Raw genomic sequence first — 27,734 nt, forward strand, 5'->3', positions numbered from 1 at the left:
ATATAAAAAGTGACAATACATATGAAATAAGTTAGATAACATTCTTTTATAATACGTCAGATGGCACTGTTATAACAAAGAATTACAAAAAAATTTGGGGTGGGAGGCTTGGTATTGTTTTAATTTCAAATAAAAAAAGGCAACATTAAGATTAAGAAATAATACATTTTCAGTTTAAACCTTGAATACATCACATAAAGCAAATATAATGTGTTTTCGGTTGTTTTACCACCACTGACATATTTGTTTCCATCAGTTTTCGAAATAATATGTCAGTGTTCTCCTTGTTTGCATTACATGCTGCTTGAATATTTGAAAATACTATAACCTCTTCAATGCAGTCATCTTCTACAGTGCAGGCATCAGGAAAATGTTGATGACTGCACAAGAAAAGAAAATGCTTCCAGTTAAAACACCAGAAGCATTATGTTTTGAAAAGTAACGTTGAGACGCAAGGGAGAAACAAGACTGTCCCAGGTTCCGAGATTGATTTTGTTTTTTTTTGCTGTAACATCAGTGCGCACAGTGTATAGTACTGATGTCACAACAACAAAACAAAGTAAAAGGAGCCCTCGTGAATCTCGGTGTCTACTTTCAGTTTTGATCAGTGCCATGGGGTATGCCTCTGAGCATAGTTCTCTGCCTGAGAGGCAGAGCTGGAAAGGGAACAAACAACAGCTTAACTCAGGGAACATAGGAAGTCTTCCATTGTGGCTCCTGGAGTGATCTATTCGTGCGGGTGGTAGGCCCAGCCACACTAGCAGATACCTTTTTTATTGTAAGAAATGTGAGAACACTGAGTGTTAGGAATTTTCTAGGTTCCTGCAGATTCCCGAACTTTCCCTCGCAGAATAGTGAGTAAATAGTGGGATTTCAGCCAAAGTTTGAAGTTTGTAGGGCATTCTGGATAAGAAAACAAACTGAAATTCACACAAATCACACCATCACCCACCTTAATGTCCAGCTTTCAGAAATGTCTGGGTTTGGTAGTTTTTTTTGGGTGAAGGCCAAGCCCGGGTCAAATATTGCAGCTTCCCCTATTCCCAAAACAGGTAATTTTCTTACAGGAAATGTTGATGTCTCCATGTTGCATTTTGGAGCCTTTTGCGTTACTCTTGGTAGGCCCAGCCACACACATGAGGTAGTGTTTTATCAGGAGAAGTGTGGAAATGCTGGGTTTTAGGAATTTTGTCGATCCACACAGATTCCAGAAGTTGCTCTCTCAGAAATGTAAGGAACATATGTGATTCCAGATAAAGTTTTAAAGTTTGTAGGACATTGTGGGTAAGAAAACATAATGTGATCCCAGCAAGACACACCATACTAGACCACTTGGTGCATCTAGTTTAAAAATATGTCTAGGTTTGGTAGGTGTCCTTAGTTTGCGGAAGAGCCCGAGTCCATAAACCGTAAATACCCCCATGGCCAAATAGTTAGGTTAGTTGGATAACGGCCTCACGCAGGAAGAAATAGCACAGGCCATACAAATTCTCCAATCCGGGAAATCGATGAGTTCAAACGGCCTTCCGATAGAACTCTACAAGTTGAGGCCTGATAGAATAGCCCCCCATCTTCAGAAAACGTACGAGGAAAGTCTTGAGAAGAGACACCTTCTGCAAGACCAGAGGATAGCTACTCTGGTAGTGATATATAAAGGCGGAAAACTCAAAAATCAATGCTCGTCCTACCGACCTATATCACTGTTGAATGCAGAGGTCAAAATATTGGCCAAACTGCTGGCCACCCTGCTGGTCCGGGTTATTTCAGGATTAGTCCACCCTGACCAATCGGGCTTTATGTGGTCAAGAAATACATTGCTAAACCTGCAGCGATTGCACGGGGTCATGGGACGGGTGGATACCATAAGGGAAGATGCGGTGGTAGTGTCCTTCAATGCTACCATGGTGTTTGATACCATGGAGTGGCCATATGTCTTTGCCATCTTGGAAAAACTCGGGTTTGGTACAAAATGTATCAGCTGGATAAGACTCCTCTATACTGACCCCCTCGCGCAAGTAGTTGTCAATAATAAAAAGTTAGCCATCTTCACAGAGGGACACGGCAGGGTTTCCCCTTGTCACCCCTTTTATTTGCATTAACGTTAGAACCCCTAGCCTACTGGATCCGTAAAGACCCTATCATTCGGGGATTACATTGGGCAGAGGAGTGGGAAGACTGTATCTCACTCTATGCAGATGATATTTTGATATTTTGTTGTACCCGGCCCCTCCAGAGAGATCTTTGCACAGGGTACTCAACAAATTTACTAATTTGGGTACTTAATCCAGCTACAATATTAACTGGTCAAAATCGCTTATATTTGTATTGAACGGAAACCCGCCTGCTCTGCCCAAGGACTGTAAGGTGGTGATAGGCACAGATGAATTCAAGTATCTTGGACTGTTCATCACGAAAGACCCCAAATTGTATTATACATCCAATTTGCTGCTGCAGCCACAGCGGCTGAGACAGGATGTGGAGCATTCGAAGACTCTTCCGCTATCGCTACTAGGCTGAGTGACACTCTTCAAGATGATGTCATTGCCTCGCTTCTTGTATGTCCGTCACAATTCACCTGACCCACTTCCCGCGACCTACTTTGTGGTGGTGGAAAGTGTACAGAGAAGGTTGCTCTGGAGAAGTAGTCCACCGCGAGTATCATTCTCAAAATTAGGAAAAGACTGGTATGATGGGGGAACTGGCGGCGCAATTAGCTGCAATCAACCATTGCATATACCGACGTCCGAATGATCCAGGATATGCTATGGATAGGTGGCTCTTGCCTGGGGGTAATCACACCCGTGCGCTCTATTCAAGGCCCACGAAAATATATCTGACAGGTCCCATGGAGCATTTGAATCAGGTGTGGCATACGGTGCATACAAGTACAGGTTGGGCGAAGAAAATAACACTGACCACCCCACTGTGGGATGCGGAACAACTGGGCTCCCTCTGGAGGACGAGGGGTTTCAATAAATGGGATACCATTGGGATAACTAAGGTGGGCGACCTTTGGAAAAGGAGGGAGGTTGTGCCCTTCGCGACACTACAGCAAGAATACGAATTGGCGGATACTGAGAGATTCCGGTATCTATAGGTACGACATGCCTTGCAGACAGTGGTCCCGAGGGGAGAAACCCCTCCTGAGGCTTCACCTCTCGAGGATAGGCTTCTTGATGGGTATATGCCAAAAAAAGCAATTTCCCTGACTTACTCAAAACTGATCAAACACTCACCAGATCCTCTTGCGCAGCTCTGTGAAAAATGGGAGTGACTTGTCGGGGCTGGGGGAGGAGGACTGTCTGGAATCACTGGCATCGCCAAAGGAGGTAGCAATTTCATCTAAACTAAAACAGGGGCAGTTGAAAATATTGCATAGAATATACATCACTAGGCCAGCGTTGGTCAGGATGGGATATAGGGAAGACCACTGTTGCAGAAGGCAGTGTGGCCAGGAGGGCACGTTCTTACATACTATTTGGGAGTGACCATACATTAGTAGGTATTGGAGTGATGTTGTCCTAAGCATGGGGGAGATACTGGGGGAGTGACTGATACCCGAGGCCAAAAGATGTCTGCTAAACATATGAGAACCAACGGATTTGGGTAGTAAAGTGAGAACATGAGTTTCGCTGGGTCAGATGGTCACCAAGCGAAACATAGCGAGGAAATGGGGAGCTCAAGATGTTCCGACAGTGATTGACTGGAAAAAAAAGGCATGAACTGGTGCATGTTTAGGGAGAAAACAGTATATGTATCCAGGGGTGCCCGTAGAAGTGGAGGCAAATATAGGGCAAATGGAATGAATACAGGGGGGGATATAGGTGTACCGCCCAGCTTACCATCGCAATTATCCCTGGATGAACCAGAATCTTGAACTACAGGAGCAATGTAACAAAGAGGGAATGTTATTTATTGAGAGTAACCCATTTGTTCAACGTCAATCATTAATGTGATTCAAAGAATGTGCTACGTGATATCTGTACTGTTGTTTGTTGTTAACAATAAACAGATCTTATAAAAGAATGGAGTTGGATGGATGGGATTTTTAAGGCTCCAATCACATGTCATTAAGAAGACAGCCCCAAGTGGGATACCGGTCTGATAGCTTGCAACAAGCTCATTGTTCCAGCACCCAGATTTCCCCAGTACAGGAACCCCGGGCCTGACTTAAACTGTCAGTAATCCGCCTGCAAAATCTCTAGAGACACCTTCAAGATCAGTACTTCACTATCAATAATGCCAATTTTGTTTTAACTATTGCAAGGATATCTGTTCCCATAGGATAGAATGGGGAGTTTGCTTATAATATCTTATAAGCCTAACTACCCTTGGGAACAAGGTAGGAAAATAAAGTTTAGTATGCCTGAACTCAGAATGCTAAAATGCATCTTTTAGTGAGGGTGATTTTTACATTCTGTGTTTGAAAATACCACTTTTAGACAATAGGTATTTTCTTGCTTAGCCATCCAGTGTGCCTCTGCTAGGATGTGTATTGACTGTCTGGCTTTGCAGTGACAGGGGCTGGGGATGTGCAGTGGCTCCAGAGAGGCTGAGTTGAATAGGCCTGGTCTGCACTTAGAGTGGTGGGAGGAGTAGCACCTGCACCTGAATAGGACTGTGCCTGCCTTCCACAATGATGGCTCTGACCCCTCTGGTGTGTCTGGAGTCAGGGCGCACACTGACAATGGAGGATGTTGCGCACTTGCAAAGAGCCCCCCAGAACTGGTTTGGACTGGGCTCAGAGCCTTGGGCCAGGAGAGAACAAAGAGATTTACTGTATAAAAAGAGGGGCCCAGATCTTTAGATCACTTCTGGGAAATCAAGAGGTACTTTGCCAAGGAAAAGAGCTGGAGAAGCGGAGTAGGAATGCTGCCCCTGTGCTGTTTGCTGTCTGGGGATGGCCTGCAGTGGCTACTTTCTGCCAAGGAAGGGGAAAAGGACTTTGCTGTTAGCTCTGTCCCCTGCTTGAGGAAGATCTCCAAGGGCTTGAAGAAGAGCTTACCTCCTGTTCTGAAGTCTCAGGGACACAAAGACTTAACCCCCAGCTCTCCTGAACTTCCTTGCTGGGAGTTCTGACCTGCCAAGAGGTGTCTGTAGCTGTTCTGGGCCTTTCGGAGGGTATTCTTGCTGTTGGAGGCTGGAAAAGCAACGCAACAATGAGAAGCGTGATGCATCCGTGCCTGTTTCCATAGAAACCGACGCAGTGCCTGCCGCGGTTCAAGAAATCGCCACACCCTGCATTGAGGCACTGGTCTCTGAAGTCCGAGATCACAGCACCAATTTCGAAGCAAGTCCTGCTGTGCGGCTGCAAGAACCCATGCATCGTCCCGGATCGTTGCATTGCATCGAGGCGCCAAGTCTGTTGCATCATTGAGGGACGTAGTAAGAAACTGACGCATCACCTCCCCATGCAGTAAGAAACCAACGCATCACCTCCTCTACGGTAAGGAACCAACGCATCACCTTCCCTACGCAGCAGTAAGGAACTGACTCATCACCTCCCCCAGAGCTAGGAATCGAAACGCATCACCTTCCCTGAGTGTAAGGAACCAACGCATCACCTTCCCTGCGACCCGTTTTGTGTGTGTGTGCAATGCATCCAAGGTACTTTGGGTGAAAAGTGTCACATCTGCAATTTGCTTAGAACTGAACTACGTCTATCATTTGAGAATCATATTTTTAGTTCTGGGTTGTGGTTTTTTGTCATTTTGGTCTTGTTTGATTTAGATAAAGATTGCTTATTTTTCTAAACTAGTGTGGTGTCCTTATGTAGTGTTTTCATTGTGTTACTGTATGTGCTCACAAATGCTTTACACACTGCCTCTGAGATAAGCCTGTCTGCTCCATGCCAAGAAACCAAGGGAGTGAGCAGGGATTATTTTACAAGTGCATCCCCTTACCCTGACTAGAAGCAAGGGTCCCTATTTGGACAAAGGTTTCTACCTCTGCCAACTAGAGACCCCCATGTCTAACACGGCCCACTCGTAATCAGGGCCACCTGCTTGAACCTTCACTAGCAACAGTAGAGGGGGCATTTTAAAACAATGAAGGGATACATTTGACTCATCTAGTGAAGCTGATAATTACTTAGTAACTGGAAAGAGCACTCATTTTTGTAGTAGTTGGAATAAATGCAAGTGAACAGATGTTTATTGTTAAAAAAAAAGTGGTTGCTTGGAAGTTGAATTAGTTATTTATATTTGTGTGTATGCTGTCTTACTTAAATTGAAACTGCATGCTGATAACAAACTGAAAAAATAGCAAGCATGTTTATTACTATAAAGAGACTGTATATACTAACCCTGGGCATAGGTTGCGAAGTAGCGCTACGCGTAGGTACGCAAAGAGCACTTCGCACTACGCGAGCTACGCGTAGCACTTTGCGAACTGCGTAGTACCCTGTTCACACTGTGCAAGATGCCGTTTTCAATGATTGCACAGTGCGGAAAACCATCCGGCACTGTGCAATCATTGAAAACGGCATCTTGCACAGTGTGAGCTGTAGTTTTCTGCCGCTCGAGTAGATTTTTACTCGAGCGGCAGCTTTCTCAACGCGGACTGGTAGTTTCTCATCGCGAGCGGTCGCGAGCATACGTGACCACTCGCATTGAGAAACCTGAACTCGCCGCGTTGAGAATCTTGCCGGGAGGTTTATTTTCCACGCTCGCGATCGGCAACTTGATGTTGCTGATCGCGAACGGGGAAAAAGTCTCGCCGGGATGTCATTTTGCTTGCTCGCAGTCGTCAACGTGACGTGGAGGACCGCGAGCAAGCAAAAAATTACCGCTGCACTACGCTACTCGTGTTTGCACTGTGCTACGTGCAATTCGCGTAGTGCGAAGTAGCGCAAACTATGCGAGCGTAGGGTAGTGCTTTGCCCAGGGTTAGTATATACACGAGTTAATACATCTCAAACAAAATGTCCAACCCAGGCTTTGATCAATGTCTTCCATATCCAAACTCTTGTATGATTTCCCTGCGTACCTCTGATTGGTATAAAGCTTTTTAAAAAGCAAGCCTTGTAATATTGGTGGGTTAACAACTGTCCCAAACTCAATCATTTTCAAAGAGTGGATAGTTAGTCTACCGATGGCTTTTGATAAAAGCAGATTTTACAGTTCTAAATGATGAGATATGTCCTTGCACAAGCTCTTGCTGCTGGTCGCTTAAAAGTGAAAGTTCGGCCACATGCAATTCAACCAAATCAATAACAAGGTTTTGGTGTACAAGCATTGCTCAGAGATTGCAGACTGCCCACAAATGCAAACACCACGAGGCCCCACTCGCATAGCAAGGGTGAAGCCTCTAGGAAACTTGGACTTACTTGCAGAGAAGTTGACTTCAGAGTGTACAGGAGGCGTGGGGGGAAGGAAAGGCGGGTACCCCACAAAGAAGGAACGCAAGGAACGCTCGGACAGGAGAGGAGAGCGCTGTGAAGGGATGTTCTCACAACTCCCGACGCTATTGTGTATCTTTAGATTCAGGGGTTTGTTCTTTTTCTTTGTTCTGAGAGGACGAGAGAGAGAAAATAGCCGAGAATAAACGAGGTTAGTGTTGTTAAATCTTGAATAAGGTTATACGGGCAAAGACAGCAGAAAATGAAAAACAAATAACTGGAATATCTGTAAAGCTGCACTACAATACATACAGTGACTGCGGGGTAAGCAGCATACAAGTGAGCAGAGAAAAATATTACTTAATATTCAAATGAATTGGAGAAACGTGTCACGTATTTTGGGCGAGTCACAATAACTGACTGTGAAACATTAATCTGAACCCACTACACTTTAATTCCGCTAAAACAAGCATATAAAGTGCATACTCACAAGCACACATGGGCATGAACTTGAAAGGCACAAGTATGTAGTCATGTGCGTCAAAAACAAACAACTGTGCTAAATTCACCAAATGGAATTCTTACTTCAATGAAATTAGGTAACTGAAATCCTCCGTTTGTATTTGCTGTTACAAATATGGACGGTCTTACACCAATAATCTTTAAGAAAAGGAGTTTAAAATAGGCCATTTGAAGATCATATCAAGGGCAACCGGAATCATGCGACAGGAGTGAGCCAAATTATGCGGCAGGGTTAAGTAAATTATGCCGAAAAAAAGGCCAAATTATGAGGCATAATGGAGCACATTTAGTAATAGTATTACTTCATTATTTAGTTATTTTTAAACGTGGTAGCACTGTCTGGGCATTGGTTGCACCGAATTAGTACAAGTTTAACACACAAATATAGCAATAGAAAGGTGACCAGTCCAGTTTTGCTAAGGGACTGTCAGTGTGCGGAAACAATTTTTAGTAACTTTTGAACTGTTTAAGCTAGAAACTATTTTTTGTTGTTTTTTTGTTGTTGTTAAAATCTGTAGATAATGCAGCAGATAAAAATTCGGCAAATCTATAAATATGCGAAAATCTAAGCGGCCGCACAATCACATAATTCCAGAGGCCCAAATTATATTTCATGATTTTTAACTCATTTGTACATCTTGAAAAGGAAGCAACGTGCTTTGAAAATCAATCTGACTGCGCCAGAAAACGGGCAAGGTACCTAGATCTGCAAGACTATGTCCTTCCTGCCCGATATAATAAGAAACTTTTGGGCTGGTATTACATATGCATTATATGTAATAGGGTGCACTGTCCCCGTTTGCATCCCAAGCTTCTCGTTATAAGTGGGCCACCGCGTAGATCATGCCAGTGCGCTCTTCCTACAAAACAGCCCAGCTCTCATTCTGCCTCATCAACTTGGTCATGTGAATGATCCACAACAAAAATAATAGTTAGAAAAAGATGGACTGTGGTTTCAAAAGCGTAAAAGAAACAATCTGTGTAGTCTAGAAACTTCTCCACAAACATTTCTATCATGTTATAGGATGTCTCCCATTATAGCACTAAATGCCTAGATAAATCCACAGTGTCAAGGCTAGGCTCTCTGTTCCATCTTAAGTATAAAGCAATGAACCATCTTAGTGCTAAAGAAGCATGATGCAGGCCCCTGTAGAAATATTTCAAAAGATGATCATTCTACCTAATAAAATAATCTTTTTATTCCCAGTTGTAGTACGCTTAGGGCCAGCTCTCCAAGGAGGACAGGCCTGAACCAAATGCTGGCCCATGATTATCTGCACTGCAGAACCACAGACTTCAGGTCCTTCAAGGGCATCTATGGCTCTTACAACAACGACAGATCTAGAGGACATGTACTATAAAAGAACACGCTATGCAGCCATAACTTCAAGGGGTATAGGTACTAAATAATTTAGCATTTACCCATAACCACAAATAGTGACACCTCTGTTATGGCACGAAACTATGTCACAATATATTGAAACTGTATGTAACGAGGCATTTTAAGATTTTCATATCAACACACTTTTTGTTATAGATCATCAAAAGCAGACAGAGCTAGATATAAAGACATGGATAGAGACAGAGATGATAGGGAGATAGACAGAGATATAGAATAAGAGAGAGAGAGAGAGAGCGAGATCAGTAAACAACAGAAGGCACGTCGTATATACCACTACTGTAACATTACAGAACTGAGGGGAAAAAAGATCACAATTAATCAAATGACAATTTTTTTAAAATCCCAACTCAGTAATAAAATTGTTACATTGTGTTATGCTTTATCATGTTCTATGGTAGATTTTATATAAAACTTACATGCATGTGGACATGTTTTAGCAGTGGGAATAAGAGGCAGAGATTGCATAAGTAGCCAACTGTAGGTTGTCTCTTATTTCCAACATTTTCTGTCATTTTATCAAGTGGCAGGACCACAAAATAACCCTTAAAGATATTACTACAGATGTATCGTGTGTGTTACCAATGGAAAAAGGGCAGTTGGGAGCCTGTTGATAATGTGAAACAGTCTGCGTACAAGAAGCAACAGAATAACCATTCCAGCATCCTCACTTTCTCCCAATTCTCTTATGCTGTGGGTGGATTCCATAACAACAGATTACAAGGAAGAGAAAGACTGCATTGGGTGATACATAGATGATTTAAGACCTCCTAGGAAAGACAACAAGAGCATGACGCTTGCAATGCATTGTGGGTGAAATTATCTGCTGAAATACGGAACAAATATTATTTTTGGGTGATTCGAGATGCAATGAACTCAAATTTAGAAGAGATTCAGTGTTCGAGATCATGGATGTTAATGCACCAAAGTGGGCAGTAGTATTTGAAGTGACATTACAGACCCTTGACCTCAAAGCCATCACAGGTAGTGACACCACATGGACCATGACTCTGAATCCCAGGAAATGATGTCACATGCCACTGATCTTGATATCAAAACTGGCATCACAGCAGACAAGTCTATACCTCAAAAAGAAAGTGTATTAGCAAATCACAAGGAAATGCACAAAAAATATGGGTTTTTTTCTTCTCATGTTTACTTTTATTAATTCTTATTGATGCTATATTGAACATGAACTATGTTTGTGGCTTCAATTACTCCCTATCATTGTTAATGAGTTTTGTTATCACCTGTAAGGTACTTTTGCATGTGCGTATCACAGAGGTGAAGGTTTCATTCCAACACAAAATTGTTCATGTATTCTCAATAACAAAACATGGAATCAAGCATACAGCTGAGTAAAGTGCCATAAACTGGAGTACCGTGTTGGACTGTCGGGTGTAGTGAGGAGTTGTACAGTATTGAAAAGTGATGTAGACTACAGTAAATTAGAGTGGCATATAGTCTAATTGATTTTTGTAGAGTGGAGTGGTGTACAGTACAATACAGTGTTGTAGAGTGGGATACAGAGGATTGGCATACAGTGTTATAGAGTACAATGGCACTGAGTGGCGTGGAGTGGTGTAGAGTGGAGTAGTGGAGCAGAGTGCAGTACTGTGTCAGAGTAGAGTGGAGCAAAGTGGGTGCAGTGGCATACAAAGTATTGCGTATACTGTCGTATAGTGGGCTTGAATATATATGGTAGAGTAGGGTGTTGTGCAGTGGCATACATTATAGACCAGTGGAGTGAAAGGGTATAGAGAGGAGTAAAGTATCGGAAAGTGGAATATAGTGTAGTAGAGTAGAGTTGCATAAAGTACAGTAGTGTGTTAAACAGTGGAGCTGCATAGAGTGGATTATTGTATAGTAGAACAGAGTGAGGTAAATTCTCATACAGTGGCGTAGAGTGGAGTGGTGTACTGTAGTGTGGAGTAAAGTACAGTAGAGTGTATTGGTGTGAGAAACTGGTTTCTTGTTGCAGTACCCCCATACATTCATTTTGTGCCTAGTTTTTGATGCAACTTTGACTGAGGTTTACTGGGTCACTGCTAACCAGGTTCCCAGTACCAGTGTTATTTTCAAAAACGGTCCCACAATTGGCACAACTTCAGCAACCCCTATGAGTCCCTAGTAAATGGCACCCCTGGTACTAACTACAGAGTGGCATACAAATTTGACATGGTTTCTTTCTATCTGCTGTACTTGTTATGTATTTGTTTATTGGTTAACAGCATCATGTCTCTTTTAGGTATTCATGTAGTAATTCTGAAAATGTACATATGCAGTCTAGTTTATTTTTGGGCTTCCTTGCTACTTTTAGTAGGATGTTACTACATATGAAGCCCAAAGTGAAGAAAACCCAATCATTGTTGTCATAAAAATTAAGATTTTGTTTTCCTAATGGTCAATTATCATGTCCTTCATATAGTAGTTTGTGTAGATCACAGCTAGGTCACTTTTCCATTTTGTTGCACCGGAGTATATATGGAAGATGGTTTTGCCTTGTTGGACCTATGGAAAATGTATGAGATTTCATCCCTGTTTAGAGACCCCTTTTTTCTTTATACCCCCTCAACCAAACGCTGACAGACTTTCAGTCCTCCCAAAATGAAATGGGGGCAGCAGGTCTTCAAAGTTTCGCACACATTCGTCAAACGGGCGCAAAGTTATTAACGGAAAAAAGTTGAAAAACTATCTCTGGTCACCCTAACTATTACTACACTGTCACCACTCTGTAATATATATATATATATATATATATATATATATATATATATATATATATATATATATATATATATATATATATCAAAAGGGTGCCAATACTTCCGTTCGTTCCAAGCAGCAAGTTAGCCACTGAAGAAGGGATCACTGTCCTGAAACGTGTATGGCTGAGAATAAAGATGTTTGAACTCACCTTGCATTCCTGCAGCTTTTCATCATAGAATGCGGAGTTATTTGCTTACTTGTGCGGCTCTTCTGGGTAACTCTTCTCGTTAGATAAATATGCGGCTGACCCGGCTGCAAAAGAGCTGCCACCGCAGGAGCGGGCCCGTGGAGACACCTACAAGTGCCTCCAAGTAAAACGGGAGTAAGTACCAGGGATGTAAAGCACAAACTTTGCAGCAAGCTTTGATGTGACGCAAGCGTCTCCCCACTTGGGTTTTTATTTTTCACTACTGGGCTGGAAGAAGCGGACTCACTGGAGTTTAATATTTAGCACTACGGGATCCAGAAGGCTATTTGTTTAGCCACGCCCACTGGGGCAGGAACCTTCATATATCAAAATGGTGCCGATACTTTCGTTCGTTCCAAGCAGCAAGTTAGCCACTGAAGAAGGGATCATTGTCCTGAAACGCGTATGGCTGAGAATAAAGATGTTTGAACTCACCTTGCATGCCTGCAGCTTTTCATCATAGAATGCGGAGTTATTTGCTTACTTGTGCGGCTCTTCTGGGTAACTCTTCTCGTTAGATAAATATGCGGCTGACCCGGCTGCAAAAGAGCTGCCACCGCAGGAGCGGGCCCGTGGAGACACCTACAAGTGCCTCCAAGTAAAACGGGAGTAAGTACCAGGGATGTAAAGCACAAACTTTGCAGCAAGCTTTGATGTGACGCAAGCGTCTCCCCACTTGGGTTTTTATTTTTCACTACTGGGCTGGAAGAAGCGGACTCACTGGAGTTTAATATTTAGCACTACGGGATCCAGAAGGCTATTTGTTTAGCCACGCCCACTGGGGCAGGAACCTTCATATATCAAAATGGTGCCGATACTTCCGTTCGTTCCAAGCAGCAAGTTAGCCACTGAAGAAGGGATCACTGTCCTGAAACGTGTATGGCTGAGAATAAAGATGTTTGAACTCACCTTGCATTCCTGCAGCTTTTCATCATAGAATGCGGAGTTATTTGCTTACTTGTGCGGCTCTTCTGGGTAACTCTTCTCGTTAGATAAATATGCGGCTGACCCGGCTGCAAAAGAGCTGCCACCGCAGGAGCGGGCCCGTGGAGACACCTACAAGTGCCTCCAAGTAAAACGGGAGTAAGTACCAGGGATGTAAAGCACAAACTTTGCAGCAAGCTTTGATGTGACGCAAGCGTCTCCCCACTTGGGTTTTTATTTTTCACTACTGGGCTGGAAGAAGCGGACTCACTGGAGTTTAATATTTAGCACTACGGGATCCAGAAGGCTATTTGTTTAGCCACGCCCACTGGGGCAGGAACCTTCATATATCAAAATGGTGCCGATACTTCCGTTCGTTCCAAGCAGCAAGTTAGCCACTGAAGAAGGGATCACTGTCCTGAAACGTGTATGGCTGAGAATAAAGATGTTTGAACTCACCTTGCATTCCTGCAGCTTTTCATCATAGAATGCGGAGTTATTTGCTTACTTGTGCGGCTCTTCTGGGTAACTCTTCTCGTTAGATAAATATGCGGCTGACCCGGCTGCAAAAGAGCTGCCACCGCAGGAGCGGGCCCGTGGAGACACCTACAAGTGCCTCCAAGTAAAACGGGAGTAAGTACCAGGGATGTAAAGCACAAACTTTGCAGCAAGCTTTGATGTGACGCAAGCGTCTCCCCACTTGGGTTTTTATTTTTCACTACTGGGCTGGAAGAAGCGGACTCACTGGAGTTTAATATTTAGCACTACGGGATCCAGAAGGCTATTTGTTTAGCCACGCCCACTGGGGCAGGAACCTTCATATATCAAAATGGTGCCGATACTTTCGTTCGTTCCAAGCAGCAAGTTAGCCACTGAAGAAGGGATCATTGTCCTGAAACGCGTATGGCTGAGAATAAAGATGTTTGAACACACCTTGCATGCCTGCAGCTTTTCATCATAGAATGCGGAGTTATTTGCTTACTTGTGCGGCTCTTCTGGGTAACTCTTCTCGTTGGATAAATATGCGGCTGACCCGGCTGCAAAAGAGCTGCCACCGCAGGAGCGAGCCCGTGGAGACACCTACAAGTGCCTCCAAGTAAAACGGGAGTAAGTACCAGGGATGTACAGCACAAACTTTGCAGCAAGCTTTGATGTGACGCAAGCGTCTCCCCACATGGGTTTTTATTTTTCCCTACTGGGCTGGAAGAAGCGGACTCACTGGAGTTTAATATTTAGCACTACGGGATCCAGAAGGCTATTTGTTTAGCCACGCCCACTGGGGCAGGAACCTTCATATATCAAAATGGTGCCGATACTTCCGTTCGTTCCAAGCAGCAAGTTAGCCACTGAAGAAGGGATCATTGTCCTGAAACGCGTATGGCTGAGAATAAAGATGTTTGAACTCACCTTGCATGCCTGCAGCTTTTCATCATAGAATGCGGAGTTATTTGCTTACTTGTGCGGCTCTTCTGGGTAACTCTTCTCGTTGGATAAATATGCGGCTGACCCGGCTGCAAAAGAGCTGCCACCGCAGGAGCGGGCCCGTGGAGACACCTACAAGTGCCTCCAAGTAAAACGGGAGTAAGTACCAGGGATGTAAAGCACAAACTTTGCAGCAAGATTTGATGTGACGCAAGCGTCTCCCCACTTGGGTTTTTATTTTTCACTACTGGGCTGGAAGAAGCGGACTCACTGGAGTTTAATATTTAGCACTATGAGATCCAGAAGGCTTTTTGTTTAGCCACGCCCACTGGGGCAGGAACCTTCATATATCAAAATGGTGCCGATACTTCCGTTCGGTCCAGGCAGCAAGTTAGCCACTGAAGAAGGGATCATTGTCCTGAAACGCGTATGGCTGAGAATAAAGATGTTTGAACTCACCTTGCATGCCTGCAGCTTTTCATCATAGAATGCGGAGTTATTTGCTTACTTGTGCGGCTCTTCTGGGTAACTCTTCTCATTGGCATCACTCATGACATCACTGATGACATCTCAAAGGACATCACTGATGACATCACTGATGACATCATCCTTGTGTAAGAGTGGCGGACCTCCTCTTATCCTAATATAAACTTTGATACACACATTGAAAAATACAAACTAAAGTTTGAAAACTATAGAGATACCAATACCAGTTAGAACAACCTATTCAGTAATTCCAAAATCTACAAACGCATCCACTCATTCATCAACACTTCTATATAGTCACTCATACATGTACTCAGTCATCATATGTACTCATACACCTATACATCCTGTTACACACCTACACTCATACATAGAGTTACTCACACAGATACTCACACATGCAAATAAACATCCATTTACTTGCATATACAGCTATACACACACCACTACACTTACTTCTACAGAAACGTACACATACATACTCTCTTAAACAATCACTTATAGAAACACATACTTATTTATACAGGAACTCTTCCAATCTCTCACTCTCATATATCCTCACTTATATACATCAATACTCACATATACTAGTTACTCATAAAGACACTATTGAGACAGTCATTCACTCTCTTACTCACCCATACACACACTCATCCCCCCATACTGTCCTGCTCACATACTGTCTTCAAAACACATACAAACAGTGAGTCACTCATTCATGCATCTATACGCTAAGTAACATCCCCCACTGAACCTTTCAGACACTCATACTGATACTCTAAAAACGAACTAATAACCCATATACACACTCATGTAGCTACTCACCAACCCATGCAGCCACTTATACACAAAGTGAGACACTGATACAGATATTTAAATATTTAAACATTACTCACTAATACTTGTATTCACTAAGCTACTGTTAATAAGTCAGTTATACAATTAATTTTACAAAAAAACCCCATCCATTTAGACACTTATTTACCCATTTATTCTTCCATTAACCTTTAGATATACATATATAAAAAATATTTATTTTTCAGAAAGACACATATTCAATGGATGATGTCATCAGTGATGTCATCAGTGATGTCATTTGAGATGTCATCAGTGATGTCATGAGTGATGTCACTGACCATGTCATGAGTGATGTAATATGTGACGTCATCAGCAGTGCATTGCGGGCGCGCGAGTTATAGTTAGCTGAACTAACTATAACGGGGGAATTTCAATGGTTTTGTACGAGTGAAATGTCCAGCTAACTATAACGTGTGTGAAACCTATGGTTTTTTCAGTGAATTTCTGAGGTTTTTTAAATGCTAATTCCTAACTATAACGTGCCTGAAACCTATGGTTCTTTCTGTGAATTTCAAAGGTTTTTTAAATGCTAATTTCTAACTATGCCTACAGAGATAGGACATGTGAAGAAAGAAGAACAAATGCACAGAAAGAAAAAAAAGAAGTGCAGAAAGAAGCAACAGAAGTCCTCAAAGACGAAGAAAAGTGCAGGAAGAAGGATAACGTGCAGAAAGAACAAAAAGAAGAGCAGAAAGAAGCCTTGTTGCAAAATAATCCTATACCCTCAACTTTTTCAGACGGATACTGGTGGTAACTGAGTCTGACTAACCAGTCCTAGAGCCAGTGCTATGTTAAAAGACACTTAGAATACAGTGAAAACACCTACATACACTAGGGAACATTATGCGTTGGGGTCCCCTGTGATTAGCATGACCTCCTCTGTAAGGCCCTAGTATATAATAGGGCAGGGGGATTAAAACTACCTCTTAAAACTGGCCACACGGCGTTTTTGCACACGTTAACTCAGGCCCCGTCCCCTCCCTTCACCACTGTGTAAACACGCCCTGTGTCCGTTTTTAGTTGGGAGATTAAGTTCATTTGAATCCTGAGGGTCCCTAGGGTCCAACTAGCCCACTAGGTACCTCCAGTAAGTGCCACAGAGCTGCGTTGCAGAGAGGTGTAAAAAGTGGCACGGCCTGGACCACCTCTCTGTAATGCAGCTCAGTGGCGCTTACTGGAAGCACTTGGTGGGCTAGTTAGCCCCCAGGGGCCCTCAGTATTGAAGGAAAATGATATCCCCAATTTAAAACGTGCCATAGTGCGTGTTTGCACACGTCACCTCAGGCCCCGTCCCCTCCCTTCACCACTGTGTAAACGCACCCTGTGGCTGTTCTAAGTTGAGAGATTAAGTCCCCTTGAATCCTAAGGGTCCCTAGGGTCAAACTAGACCACTAGGTACCTCCAGTAAGTGCCACAGAGCTGCGTTGCAGAGAGGTGTAAAAAGGGGCTTGGCCTCAGAACACCTGTCTGCAGCGCAGCTCCCTGGTGCATACTGGAGATGCCGGTTGGGCTAGTTGGCCCTCAGGGACCCTCAGTATTGAAGACGAATTAATTCCCCAACTTACAACTCGCCAGGGGGCGCGTTTGCAGAGTGCTGCAAGGAGGGGGTGTGGCCTCCGGCACGATGCCAGTCTTTTATTTATTTTAATTTTTTAAGAAGGGGGGCTGTGTGGTTCCCCTTCTTATTCTAATTTATTGGCCCTGATGACCCCATCCCCCAGGGCCTGTCTCCTAATTATATTTTTTGGACCCCAATCCCCAGGGCCGGCCACTGTTTTTTATTATTTTTAAAAAATATATATTTATAGACACACCTAGGACATGCTGGACAAACCGTATGTACCTATCACCATGACGATTTGCGTGATATTCATTAAAAGGCGACTATGCATACAATGAATCCACGTGGAATGTATTTACACCACTAGTGAAGCTCTGACATGTCTAATGCCTTACCGTGCCTAATCCCGGTAGACACCCTTGTCGTTTATTTATACAAACATGGGTAGCTATTGACGGGCACATTTAATACACATGCACACCAAGCCATTCAAAGGGGATTCGACAAAAATTCGACCAAAACTATGCAAGAAACCCCCCTCACGGTTAATAAAACACACATCCACTGCCGGATGTGTAATACTTTTTATTTTACTCTCTGGAAAGGGGACGAACATCACTTGAGAGTCACAGCGCGCTCCTGGCAGAGCCCAATGCTGTGTTACACCCACCATTGCCTGCTGAGTGCCACACACCTCTGTGTTGTATTCCACTAGCTAGTGCATATGCTATGACACTCTCTAGCCCATGTGCACTGTAACACCACCCCGTGAATATGTCATGCCACACTTGTCTTCGCACGGGTTATATTGCCCCATCTAACGTGCCTTCCTCGATGCCTATGTTATAATGCACAGTGCTATGCCATACATATTACAATCTGGGATCCATATCTTTGTCACAGTGCATATGCAACGTTACACGCCCCAGCACATATTTTATATTACAACTTTAGAGACTAGTTAGGTTACACAACACTGCCCTGTGTATATTACACTCCAAGGCGCATATCGCATAGCACGCGCTAGTGCCTGTGCTATTTCGCGCTCTCCAATGAATCTGTCATTGCGCACAATGTATTGCATAATATATTTCACGCCCGGTTCATCTTATATCACGCTTTTTGGTGCATAGTTTATACCATACACTATATCTAGTTTTCATTTTCAATCGTGCTCTCAGGACTATGTTCTATATAACACTGTGTTCACCTACCCTTTTCACGGGCATTACATTTTGCGATAGGGGGTGGAGGGTCAGGGGGTATATCTGCCAAGTGAGCCCCAAATCACAGTCACAAACGTCCTCTTCTTCCTGAATAAAAGTGAAATTATGCTGCATACTTGTTCATATTTTAAGTAGTTCGCACAGACACACGTTTTAAAAACAATAAAGTTCCTAATACCCGCCTTCTCTGAACAGTTAGCTTGCTGCCCCATCCCCCTCCTCCCTATCCTCTGTTGTGTGAATCCATGGAGTAGCCTCCTTCCTCCTGCCACTCTGATGTGCTGCCACTGCCCTCAATTTAGTATGATGTACCAGTTCACTCCTCCTGCCCTCCATTGCCCAATTCTATGCCCCATCATTGACCTCCTGCTTAAACTCTGTGCTTAGCTTGCTGCCCCTATTCTCCTTCCCCCTGCCCTCCGATGTCTTTGTGCATGCCCCTGCTCCATCCTTTTTGCCCACCATGTTCCATGGACCTGCCACTCCTATCTACTCTGAGTGTTCTGTTGAGCTGCCACTCCCCTCCCACCTGCCTAGCATTGTCAGATGACTGTAACCTGTCCCTGCCACCTCCACCCTGCCTGTCCACATGCCATGCCCCTATCCTCTTCCTCCTGTCCTACATGGTCCATTGTACTGCCACACCCTTCTGCCCTCCCTGGTCTGTTGTGCTGCAACTGCTCCTCCTGCCTGCCCCGTGCGGTCTGTTGTGGGGCCCCTTCCCCTGAACTTTCTTGTCTGTGCACAGGTCCTGACCCTCCCTTCTATCCTCCATCGTCCTTTGTGCATGCCCCTGCACCCTCCTTCTTGCCCATCATAGCCATTGTGCTACCACTAACCCTCCCACTTGCCATGCATGGTCTTCTGTGCTGCCATGGCCCCTCCCACCTTCCCTGTGTGGTCAGTTAGCTGCCCCTGAACCCTTCCCACCTTCCCTCCATGGTCTGTGTGTATGCCATCACAGTCTCACTGTTGCTCTTCATGGTGTGTCTTGCTTCTAGTGCCCATCCTGCCTGACCTCCATGGCTATCTTGCTGCTCCTGCCCTGCCCCCTTGCCCCCAGCCCTCTGTTTACATGTGCAGACCCCTACTCCCTCTCTCCTGGCTTGTCTGTTCCATTGTAATGCCCCTGATCCATCCCTCCTGCCCTTTATGGTCTGTTATGCTGCAGCTTTCTCTCCTGTCTGTCCATTATGGTCCTGCCTCTTGCCCCTCTGTTCTCTATTGTCCATGTGCATGGTCCTGTCCCCTCCCTCTTGCTTTCTATGGATTGTTGTGCTGCACTCCCGTCCCGCATGCCCTGTGTGGTGTATTGTGCTGCTGCAAACCCTGATGCCTGCCCTGCAGGGTCAGTTTGGTGCACCTCTCCATGTCCCTCCTGTCCTCTGTTATCCAAGTCCATGTCCCTACCCCATTTCCTTCCATGATCCAATGTACCATACTTGCGAACATTTTGAACTTGGTAAGAGGGAGATTTTGAAAAAAAACTGGGGTATTGATTTTCCCCTTTGAGTTACATTGAAAAAGAGGAGATTGTAGACAGGAGACAGATAAAATAAAGCCCATTTGAGCTTAAAAACTTTGGACGTTTCCTGGCTGAATCGGGTCTGTTGGCATGTATGGTTGTACTACCATTGCCTCTTCCTTCTGCCCACAATGGTCTATTACATTGCCACAGCCTCTCTTGCAAGTCCTGTATTGTTGGTTTGTTGCCCCTGCCCCCCTTTCCACTGCCCTCCATAGTCTGTTGTGCTGCCACGGCCCTTCCTGCCTGCTCAGTGTGGTTAAATTGTTGCCTTTGCACCCTCCTACCTGCCTTCAATTTTCAGAGTCCGTGCCCCTGGCCTCTGCCTCACAACAGTATCCTAATGAACAACTAGATTGCTAACATTCTATATTTATTACAAAAGTGTGGAACGCCTGACGTCATCTTGATGTAATCAAAACTGTAATACCTAGAGCATTTCCTTTAGAAATTACATATATGAGAGGGTCTTATTGGCATCAAAATTATGGTTAGTGCTCTAAAAGACTAAAATAAGGACATATTTTCTGAGTTTTCAAATAGCGACAAAGCACTTTTAAATTATTTGTTATCTTTATGTTTTTTTATCCAGTTGACCACTTGATTAAATGTTGCACTTAGGGGAGAGGATGTGGTGTTACTTGCAGAACTGCAGACTTTGCAACTGGGGAACCAGGTTGGAGTTTCTGCTTCAGCTCGACATTCTGTGATTCTGGTCAAATCACTTAGTCTCCCCATGTCTACAACCAAAATGAATTTGTTCTTGTGTGATGTAACCAATGCGCATGTAAAGCACTCCAATACCTGACAAGTCTGCACTATATAACACTGCAAAACACAAAATAATAAGTGTTTTGCACACTTCTGTCTTTGGGCTATATTTGGGCTACATCTGGGTGATTTTGGGCTACATTTGGGCTCTTTTGTCTCCGGTGGCCATCTTGGGAGATTTATTTGTCATGAAGTTTCCTAATTTGCTCATGTACTGCAGTCTCCTCAGTAGGAAATGCTTTCAGTTTTTTACTTTGATTCCATCATGAAGGTATTCAGATATGTCACACATTTGCCATAAATTCTGAATGTTAGCACTCTAGTTGCTCATTAGATCACTGTAGTAAAACTACTGTTCACCATGGAAGTCTACTCCTTGTATTAAAAGTGCATGTTTCAGTCTGCATGTCAGAATTTTTTAATGAAATAGAAGAGGATTTGAGAAGTCACTCAAAATGTGCCCTCATTTTCTTTCTTCAGCATTAATCATAATTTCTATGGCAAAATGAACCGACTCATTGTGTTCCTTTTTAAATTAAATGTTTTAAGTGTTACCAGTTTATTCCAATCAAGATGGCTTCAGGTGTGCCATACTTTTGTCATAATGAAGACAGTAAGCGCTCTAGTTGTTTTTAAGAACACTCTGGGACATTCTGTCATTGGGCTATACTTGGGCTACATCTGGGTGATATTTGGGCTACATTTGGGCTCTTTTGTCTCTGGTGGCCATCTTGGCAGACTTGTTTGTTATGAAGTTTCCTAATTTCCTCATTTACTGCAGTCTCCTCAGTAGGAAATACTTTCAGTTTTTTACTTTGATTCCAAAGGCATTCAGATGTGTCACACATTTGCCATAAATTCAGAATGTTAGCACTCTTTTTGCTCATTAGATCACTGTAGTAAAGCTACTGCTCACCAGGGAAAACTGCTGCTGGTATTGAAAGTGCATGTTTCAGTCTGCATGTCAAGAAATTTTTAATGAAATAGAAGAGGATTTGAGAAGTCACTCAAAATGTGCCCTAATTTTTCTTTCTGCAGCACTAATCATACTTTTTATGGAAAAATGAACCCCCTCATTTTGTTCCTTTTTAAATTAAATGTTTTAAGAGTTACCACTTTAATCCAAGCAAGATGGCTTCAGGTGTGCCATACGTTTATCATAAGTAGGACTGTTAGCGCTCTAGTTGTTCTTTGGAACACTCTGGGAAGCTGCAGTAGAACACGAAGGAATCAACTGACAGTCTCTGCCCTTGTTGGATGTACATGTTTTACTGAGAATGTCAGACTTCATTCTCACATGACTGAGAAAGATAATGTGAATTTACAGAAAATAAGCTCTCAGTTTAGCTTATAGATCACCTTCCAAACCTCTGTGGGAAAAGCATGAGAAAATATTTTTATCTCAATCATGATATCCCAGCAGAAGGCTTTTTCACATGGTGAAATCACCTTAGAACATACCACAATTCCTAAAGTGAGTATGGTACCATCAACAAATGATTTATAATGTAACTAAAGTCTTAAAACCTTCTATTAACTGCAATGCTTTTTAATGAGGTGCTATCATGTATATTGGTCCCAAGATGGCTGCCAACACTTCTTGGATGAAGTGCTGACAGCCAATCAGATCTCAGGATGAGATGTGTGGTTAGGCTCCGCCCACATATATATATGATTTTACTTTTGATTTTCTCAGGAACTACTGAACAGATTGACACCAGACCTACAAAAGGCACATCCCTGACCTGAGGACTACCTCTCTGCCAAATTTCAAGTAATTCTGTTCAGCCGTTCGGGCTGTACCTTGGACTAAAGGTCCCTATGGAAAATTGCATGGGGAAAACGCGTTTTGGGACCCCCCTTTTTTCTCAGCCCCCGCTTGACGAATCCCCCCGAGACTTTCAGGGTAGGAGCGGAGCAGAGCGCCCCACCTATTTTGAAATTTTCGCAAGGATTCGTCAGCCGGCGCCAAAGTTATTCCAAATAGAATGTTGCGGATTTCCTATGGAAACACGGTCCTAACTATAACTATCTACTGGCGACCGCCAGTAGATATATATATATATATATATATATATATATATATTATCACACGAAATGAAACACCAGACTTGGAAGGCCTTGCTCCTTGTGCCATATTTATTTCCTGTCAGGCAGCATCGTCGCACTCATCATAGGCACAGAAATTCATCATTACCAGATTGTCCTGACTAAGGGTGGGCGTAGTGGGCGTAGTGGGGCTACGTGAAGCAGCGCGTAGTGTGCCCAAATCTGCGCACACTATGTGCTTCGCGTAGCCCCACTACGCGCCACCCGCCTCCCGCCCGCCCTCCTTTTAAAAAATACCCTGAATTTATAATAAATAAAAGTAAAGACACTTACCTGAAGCGCGGCGTCTCCGGGGCTCCCTCTTCCTGGTTTCCAACTTCTTCTGACAAATGCGCATGCGCGGACGCCTGCGCATGCGCATATCTTGCGAGAAATGCGCATGCGCGGGCGTCCGCGCATGCGCATTTGTCAAAAGAAGTTGGAAACCAGGAAGAGGGAGCCCCGGAGACGCCGCGCTTCAGGTAAGTGTCTTTACTTTTATTTATTTTACATTCAGGGTATGTTTTAAAAGGAGGGCGGGCGGGAGGCTGGTGGTGGGCGGCAGGCAGCTACGCTTTGCCCTGGCGTGTGCGTAGCGCTGCCTGTTTCGCCTACTACGAAAACTGCGAAGCAGGCAGCGCTACGTACACTATGTGGGCGAAGCGTAGTGTCACGCCCAGGGTTAGTCCTGATGCGTTTTCGGCGTCCTACGCCCTTGTTCACAGGTGCTGGTTGATGCAGCAGAGCGGAATACCGTCACTCAAATACCAGTGGATGTACCTGCCCACCTGGGCGTGTCTGCTCAGTGCTTGCTGGTATTTGTAGTTCTATCCAGGTAAGTTTGAGATAAATGCGGTCGCTGTGTAAGCATCATAAAGTTCAATAACCCCAATGGGTATCTGGTAACCAACAAGGGTTGCGGCAAGCTGTTCTTAACCCTATTTGGCAGGAAAACACAAGGCGCCAAAATGCGATCTTTAATCATCACGCTGGACCTGCTCATCCGCTGGGGGGCCTTCCGCGACCCTGGCGGGCGCAATTAATACCGCACGAAAAGAAACACCAGACTTGGAAGGCCTCGCTCCTTGTGCCATATTTATTTCCTGTCAGGCAGCATCGTCGCACTCATCATAGGCACAGAAATTCATCATTACCAGATTGTCCTGACACGTTTCGGGCGTCCTACGCCCTTGTTCACAGGTGCTGGTTGATGCAGCAGAGCGGAATACCGTCACTCAAATACCAGTGGATGTACCTGCCCACCTGGGCGTGTCTGCTCAGTGCTTGCTGGTATTTGTAGTTCTATCCAGGTAAGTTTGAGATAAATGCGGCCGCTGTGTAAGCATCATAAAGTTCAATAACCCCAATGGGTATCTGGTAACCAACAAGGGTTGCGGCAAGCTGTTCCTAACCCTATTTGGCAGGAAAACACAAGGCGCCAAAATGCGATCTGTAATCATCACGCTGGACTTGCTCATCCGCTGGGGGGCCTTCCGCGACCCTGGCGGGCCGCAATTAATACCACACGAAAAGAAACACCAGACTTGGAAGGCCTTGCTCCTTGTGCCATATTTATTTCCTGTCAGGCAGCATCGTCGCACTCATCATAGGCACAGAAATTCATCATTACCAGATTGTCCTGACGTGTTTTGGGCGTCCTACGCCCTTGTTCACAGGTGCTGGTTGATGCAGCAGAGCGGAATACCGTCACTCAAATACCAGTGGATGTACCTGCCCACCTGGGCGTGTCTGCTCAGTGCTTGCTGGTATTTGTAGTTCTATCCAGGTAAGTTTGAGATATATGCGGCCGCTGTGTAAGCATCATAAAGTTCAATAACCCCAATGGGTATCTGGTAACCAACAAGGGTTGCGGCAAGCTGTTCTTAACCCTATTTGGCAGGAAAACACAAGGCGCCAAAATGCGATCTGTAATCATCACGCTGGACCTGCTCATCTGCTGGGGGGCCTTCCGCGACCCTGGCGGTCCGCAATTAATACCACACGAAAAGAAACACCAGACTTGGAAGGCCTCGCTCCTTGTGCCATATTTATTTCCTGTCAGGCAGCATCGTCGCACTCATCATAGGCACAGAAATTCATCATTACCAGATTGTCCTGACGCGTTTCGGGCGTCCTACGACCTTGTTCACAGGTGCTGGTTGATGCAGCAGAGCGGAATACCGTCACTCAAATACCAGTAGATGTACCTGCCCACCTGGGCGTGTCTGCTCAGTGCTTGCTGGTTACCAGATACCCATTGGGGTTATTGAACTTTATGATGCTTACACAGCGGCCGCATTTATCTCAAACTTACCTGGATAGAACTACAAATACCAGCAAGCACTGAGCAGACACGCCCAGGTGGGCAGGTACATCTACTGGTATTTGAGTGACGGCAGACACTGACGAATTCCTATTCCTGAGAAACAACGATCCTGTGTTGCCGACCTTTTATCAGCTCCCGAAGATCCATAAAAATCAGGTTGATCCACCGGGGAGGCCGATCGTCTCGTCCAAGGGAGGTCTAACAGAGAATCTGTCGAGATACATTGACTCTTTTCTTTTCCAGTTTGTCTTACAACTCCCTTCGTACGTAAAAGACACTAAAGACTTTATCATTCAAATCGATAAGGTGCAATGGGAATCAACTTTTGTACTTTTGACTTTAGATATAACTAGTCTTTATACGTGCATAGATCATAGACAAGGGATTGAAGCGGTGCAATACTTTTTAGACAAAAGGTCACTGAAGTTTTTGACACATAGTCTCATGCTGATTGAATTTATCGAATTCTGTCTTTTTAACAACATTTTTTTTTCCCAGGATGAGCTGTTTAGACAGGTCTCCGGCACAGCAATGGGCACCTGCTTCGCCCCTAGCTATGCAAATTTATTCGTAGGCTGGTGGGCAGAGCAGGTGACCCTGTCTGGCAGTAGGGAGAAATGGGCAAAATATGTGGTCGTTTGGTATCGATATATTGACGACCTCTTCCTGGTACGGAGGGGATCTGTCGAACAAGCTAAGGAGTTCATCCATGAACTAAATGATAACGTTCTGAATCTGAGATTTACATATGATATCAGTCCAACGGCAGTGAATTATCTAGATCTCAGAGTGTATGCGAAGGATGGCAGATTAGAGACTGAACTGTTTAGGAAACCTACGGCGGGCAATTCCATCTTGCACACCGCCAGCTGCCATCCTCCCCAATTAATTAACAGCATACCCTACGGTAAACTCCTTCGCTTGAAACGCAATTGTTCCTGTGATAAAGATTTTGAGAGAGCAGCTATTGGCTGCATGGCTAGATTCAGTATGAGAGGTTATGATCAGGGTTTGTTACAGACCACATATAAGAAAGTACAGAGAATTCCCCGCAAAGAGCTTTTTAAAAATAAAGAACAAGAAAAAGCAAGGGCAAGGGACAATGTAGATTCCGACACAGGCACCTTCCGTATGATTACCACATATTCGGAGGATGCAAACTCTCTAAGAAGAATGCTAAAAAAGAACTGGCATATCCTCCAAACGGATTTAGTAATAGGCAAAGATATTCCATCTGGACCTTTAATTACTTTCCGCAAAGCAAGATCATTGAAGGACAGATTAGTCCAGAGTCATCTGTCACCAATTACATCCAAGACAGGGACTCTAAAAGAGATGAAAGGCTTCTTCCCGTGTGGAAAATGTAGGGCCTGTGCCAATAGCAAAAGAGTCCTCACATATAACATCTCAGGTGTCACACAACAGAAAGTGATTAAAAGATTCATTACATGTTCTACATCACATGTGGTGTACTGTTTAGTCTGTCCTTGCGGACTTAGATACATTGGAAGTATAATCAATAATGTAAAGTTACGCATTCTTGAACATCAACGAGCCATAGTAAACAAGGATGCAAATTATCCTGTGGCCAGGCACTTTGCAATTAAACATCAAAGCAACAGGGAGCTGTTGCAATATTTTGGGGTTGACCATGTCCCTATAAATGCAAGAGGTGGAGACAGGGTTCTAAAGCTGCGTAGATTAGAATCCCGTTATATCATCGATTTACAGACTAAGGCACCCAAAGGACTTAATAGCGGGGAGGAACTCACAGTGCATTTAGGAAGCTGATCCTATCCGATCTAACCGAATGTTCTTCTATTTCTCTTGTTCTATATACTGTTGAAAGTCGGCATTGTCATGGTAGATTTAGTGATTCATGGGACAGCCATGTATTTAAACCCTCTCGATTATAACTGTTATTGTTATTACCGATCCATAGTGGGAAAGCCTTGAACGATGACAGCAGACAAATGTACTATTTAGTATTGTTTGATGGTCATACTTGATTTTACCGATATACGGTGTTATGTTGTTTATGACCGATCCATTGAAGCTGATGGTGAGCTATGTCAATCTTGAAAAGCTACGATGTACTTTTTAGTATTAACTGATGTACATATTGTGATTTTACCGATATACGGTGCTATGTTGTCGAAGACCGACCCACTTTTGCCGGTGGTGAGCTATGTTAAAATCGATATCGATAATGAAAAGCTTATAATTAAGATAGCAGATCATATACTATTTAGTATTGATATATCGATATCCTCCTTTGCACATAATTTATGTTGGGTTTGAGAGAGGGTTACTTTATATGAGTTTCCATGC

At 43.9% G+C, this 27,734-nt stretch overlaps 1 protein-coding gene across 2 annotated transcripts in view; it reads right to left on the reverse strand.

Moving 5' to 3' along the window:
- KSR2 (kinase suppressor of ras 2) overlaps positions 1–27,734 on the reverse strand; it is a 1,474,574-nt gene that overhangs the window by 883,935 nt on the left and 562,905 nt on the right. For both annotated transcript variants that reach the window (XM_085636251.1, XM_085636250.1), the window contains one exon: positions 7,328–7,509. In XM_085636251.1, the coding sequence (XP_085492377.1) occupies positions 7,328–7,509 (182 nt within the window). The remainder of the gene's footprint in view (positions 1–7,327; positions 7,510–27,734) is intronic.

The sequence above is a fragment of the Triturus cristatus genome, chromosome 11 (assembly GCF_964204655.1).
Source record: "Triturus cristatus chromosome 11, aTriCri1.1, whole genome shotgun sequence".
Lineage (NCBI taxonomy): Eukaryota > Metazoa > Chordata > Amphibia > Caudata > Salamandridae > Triturus > Triturus cristatus.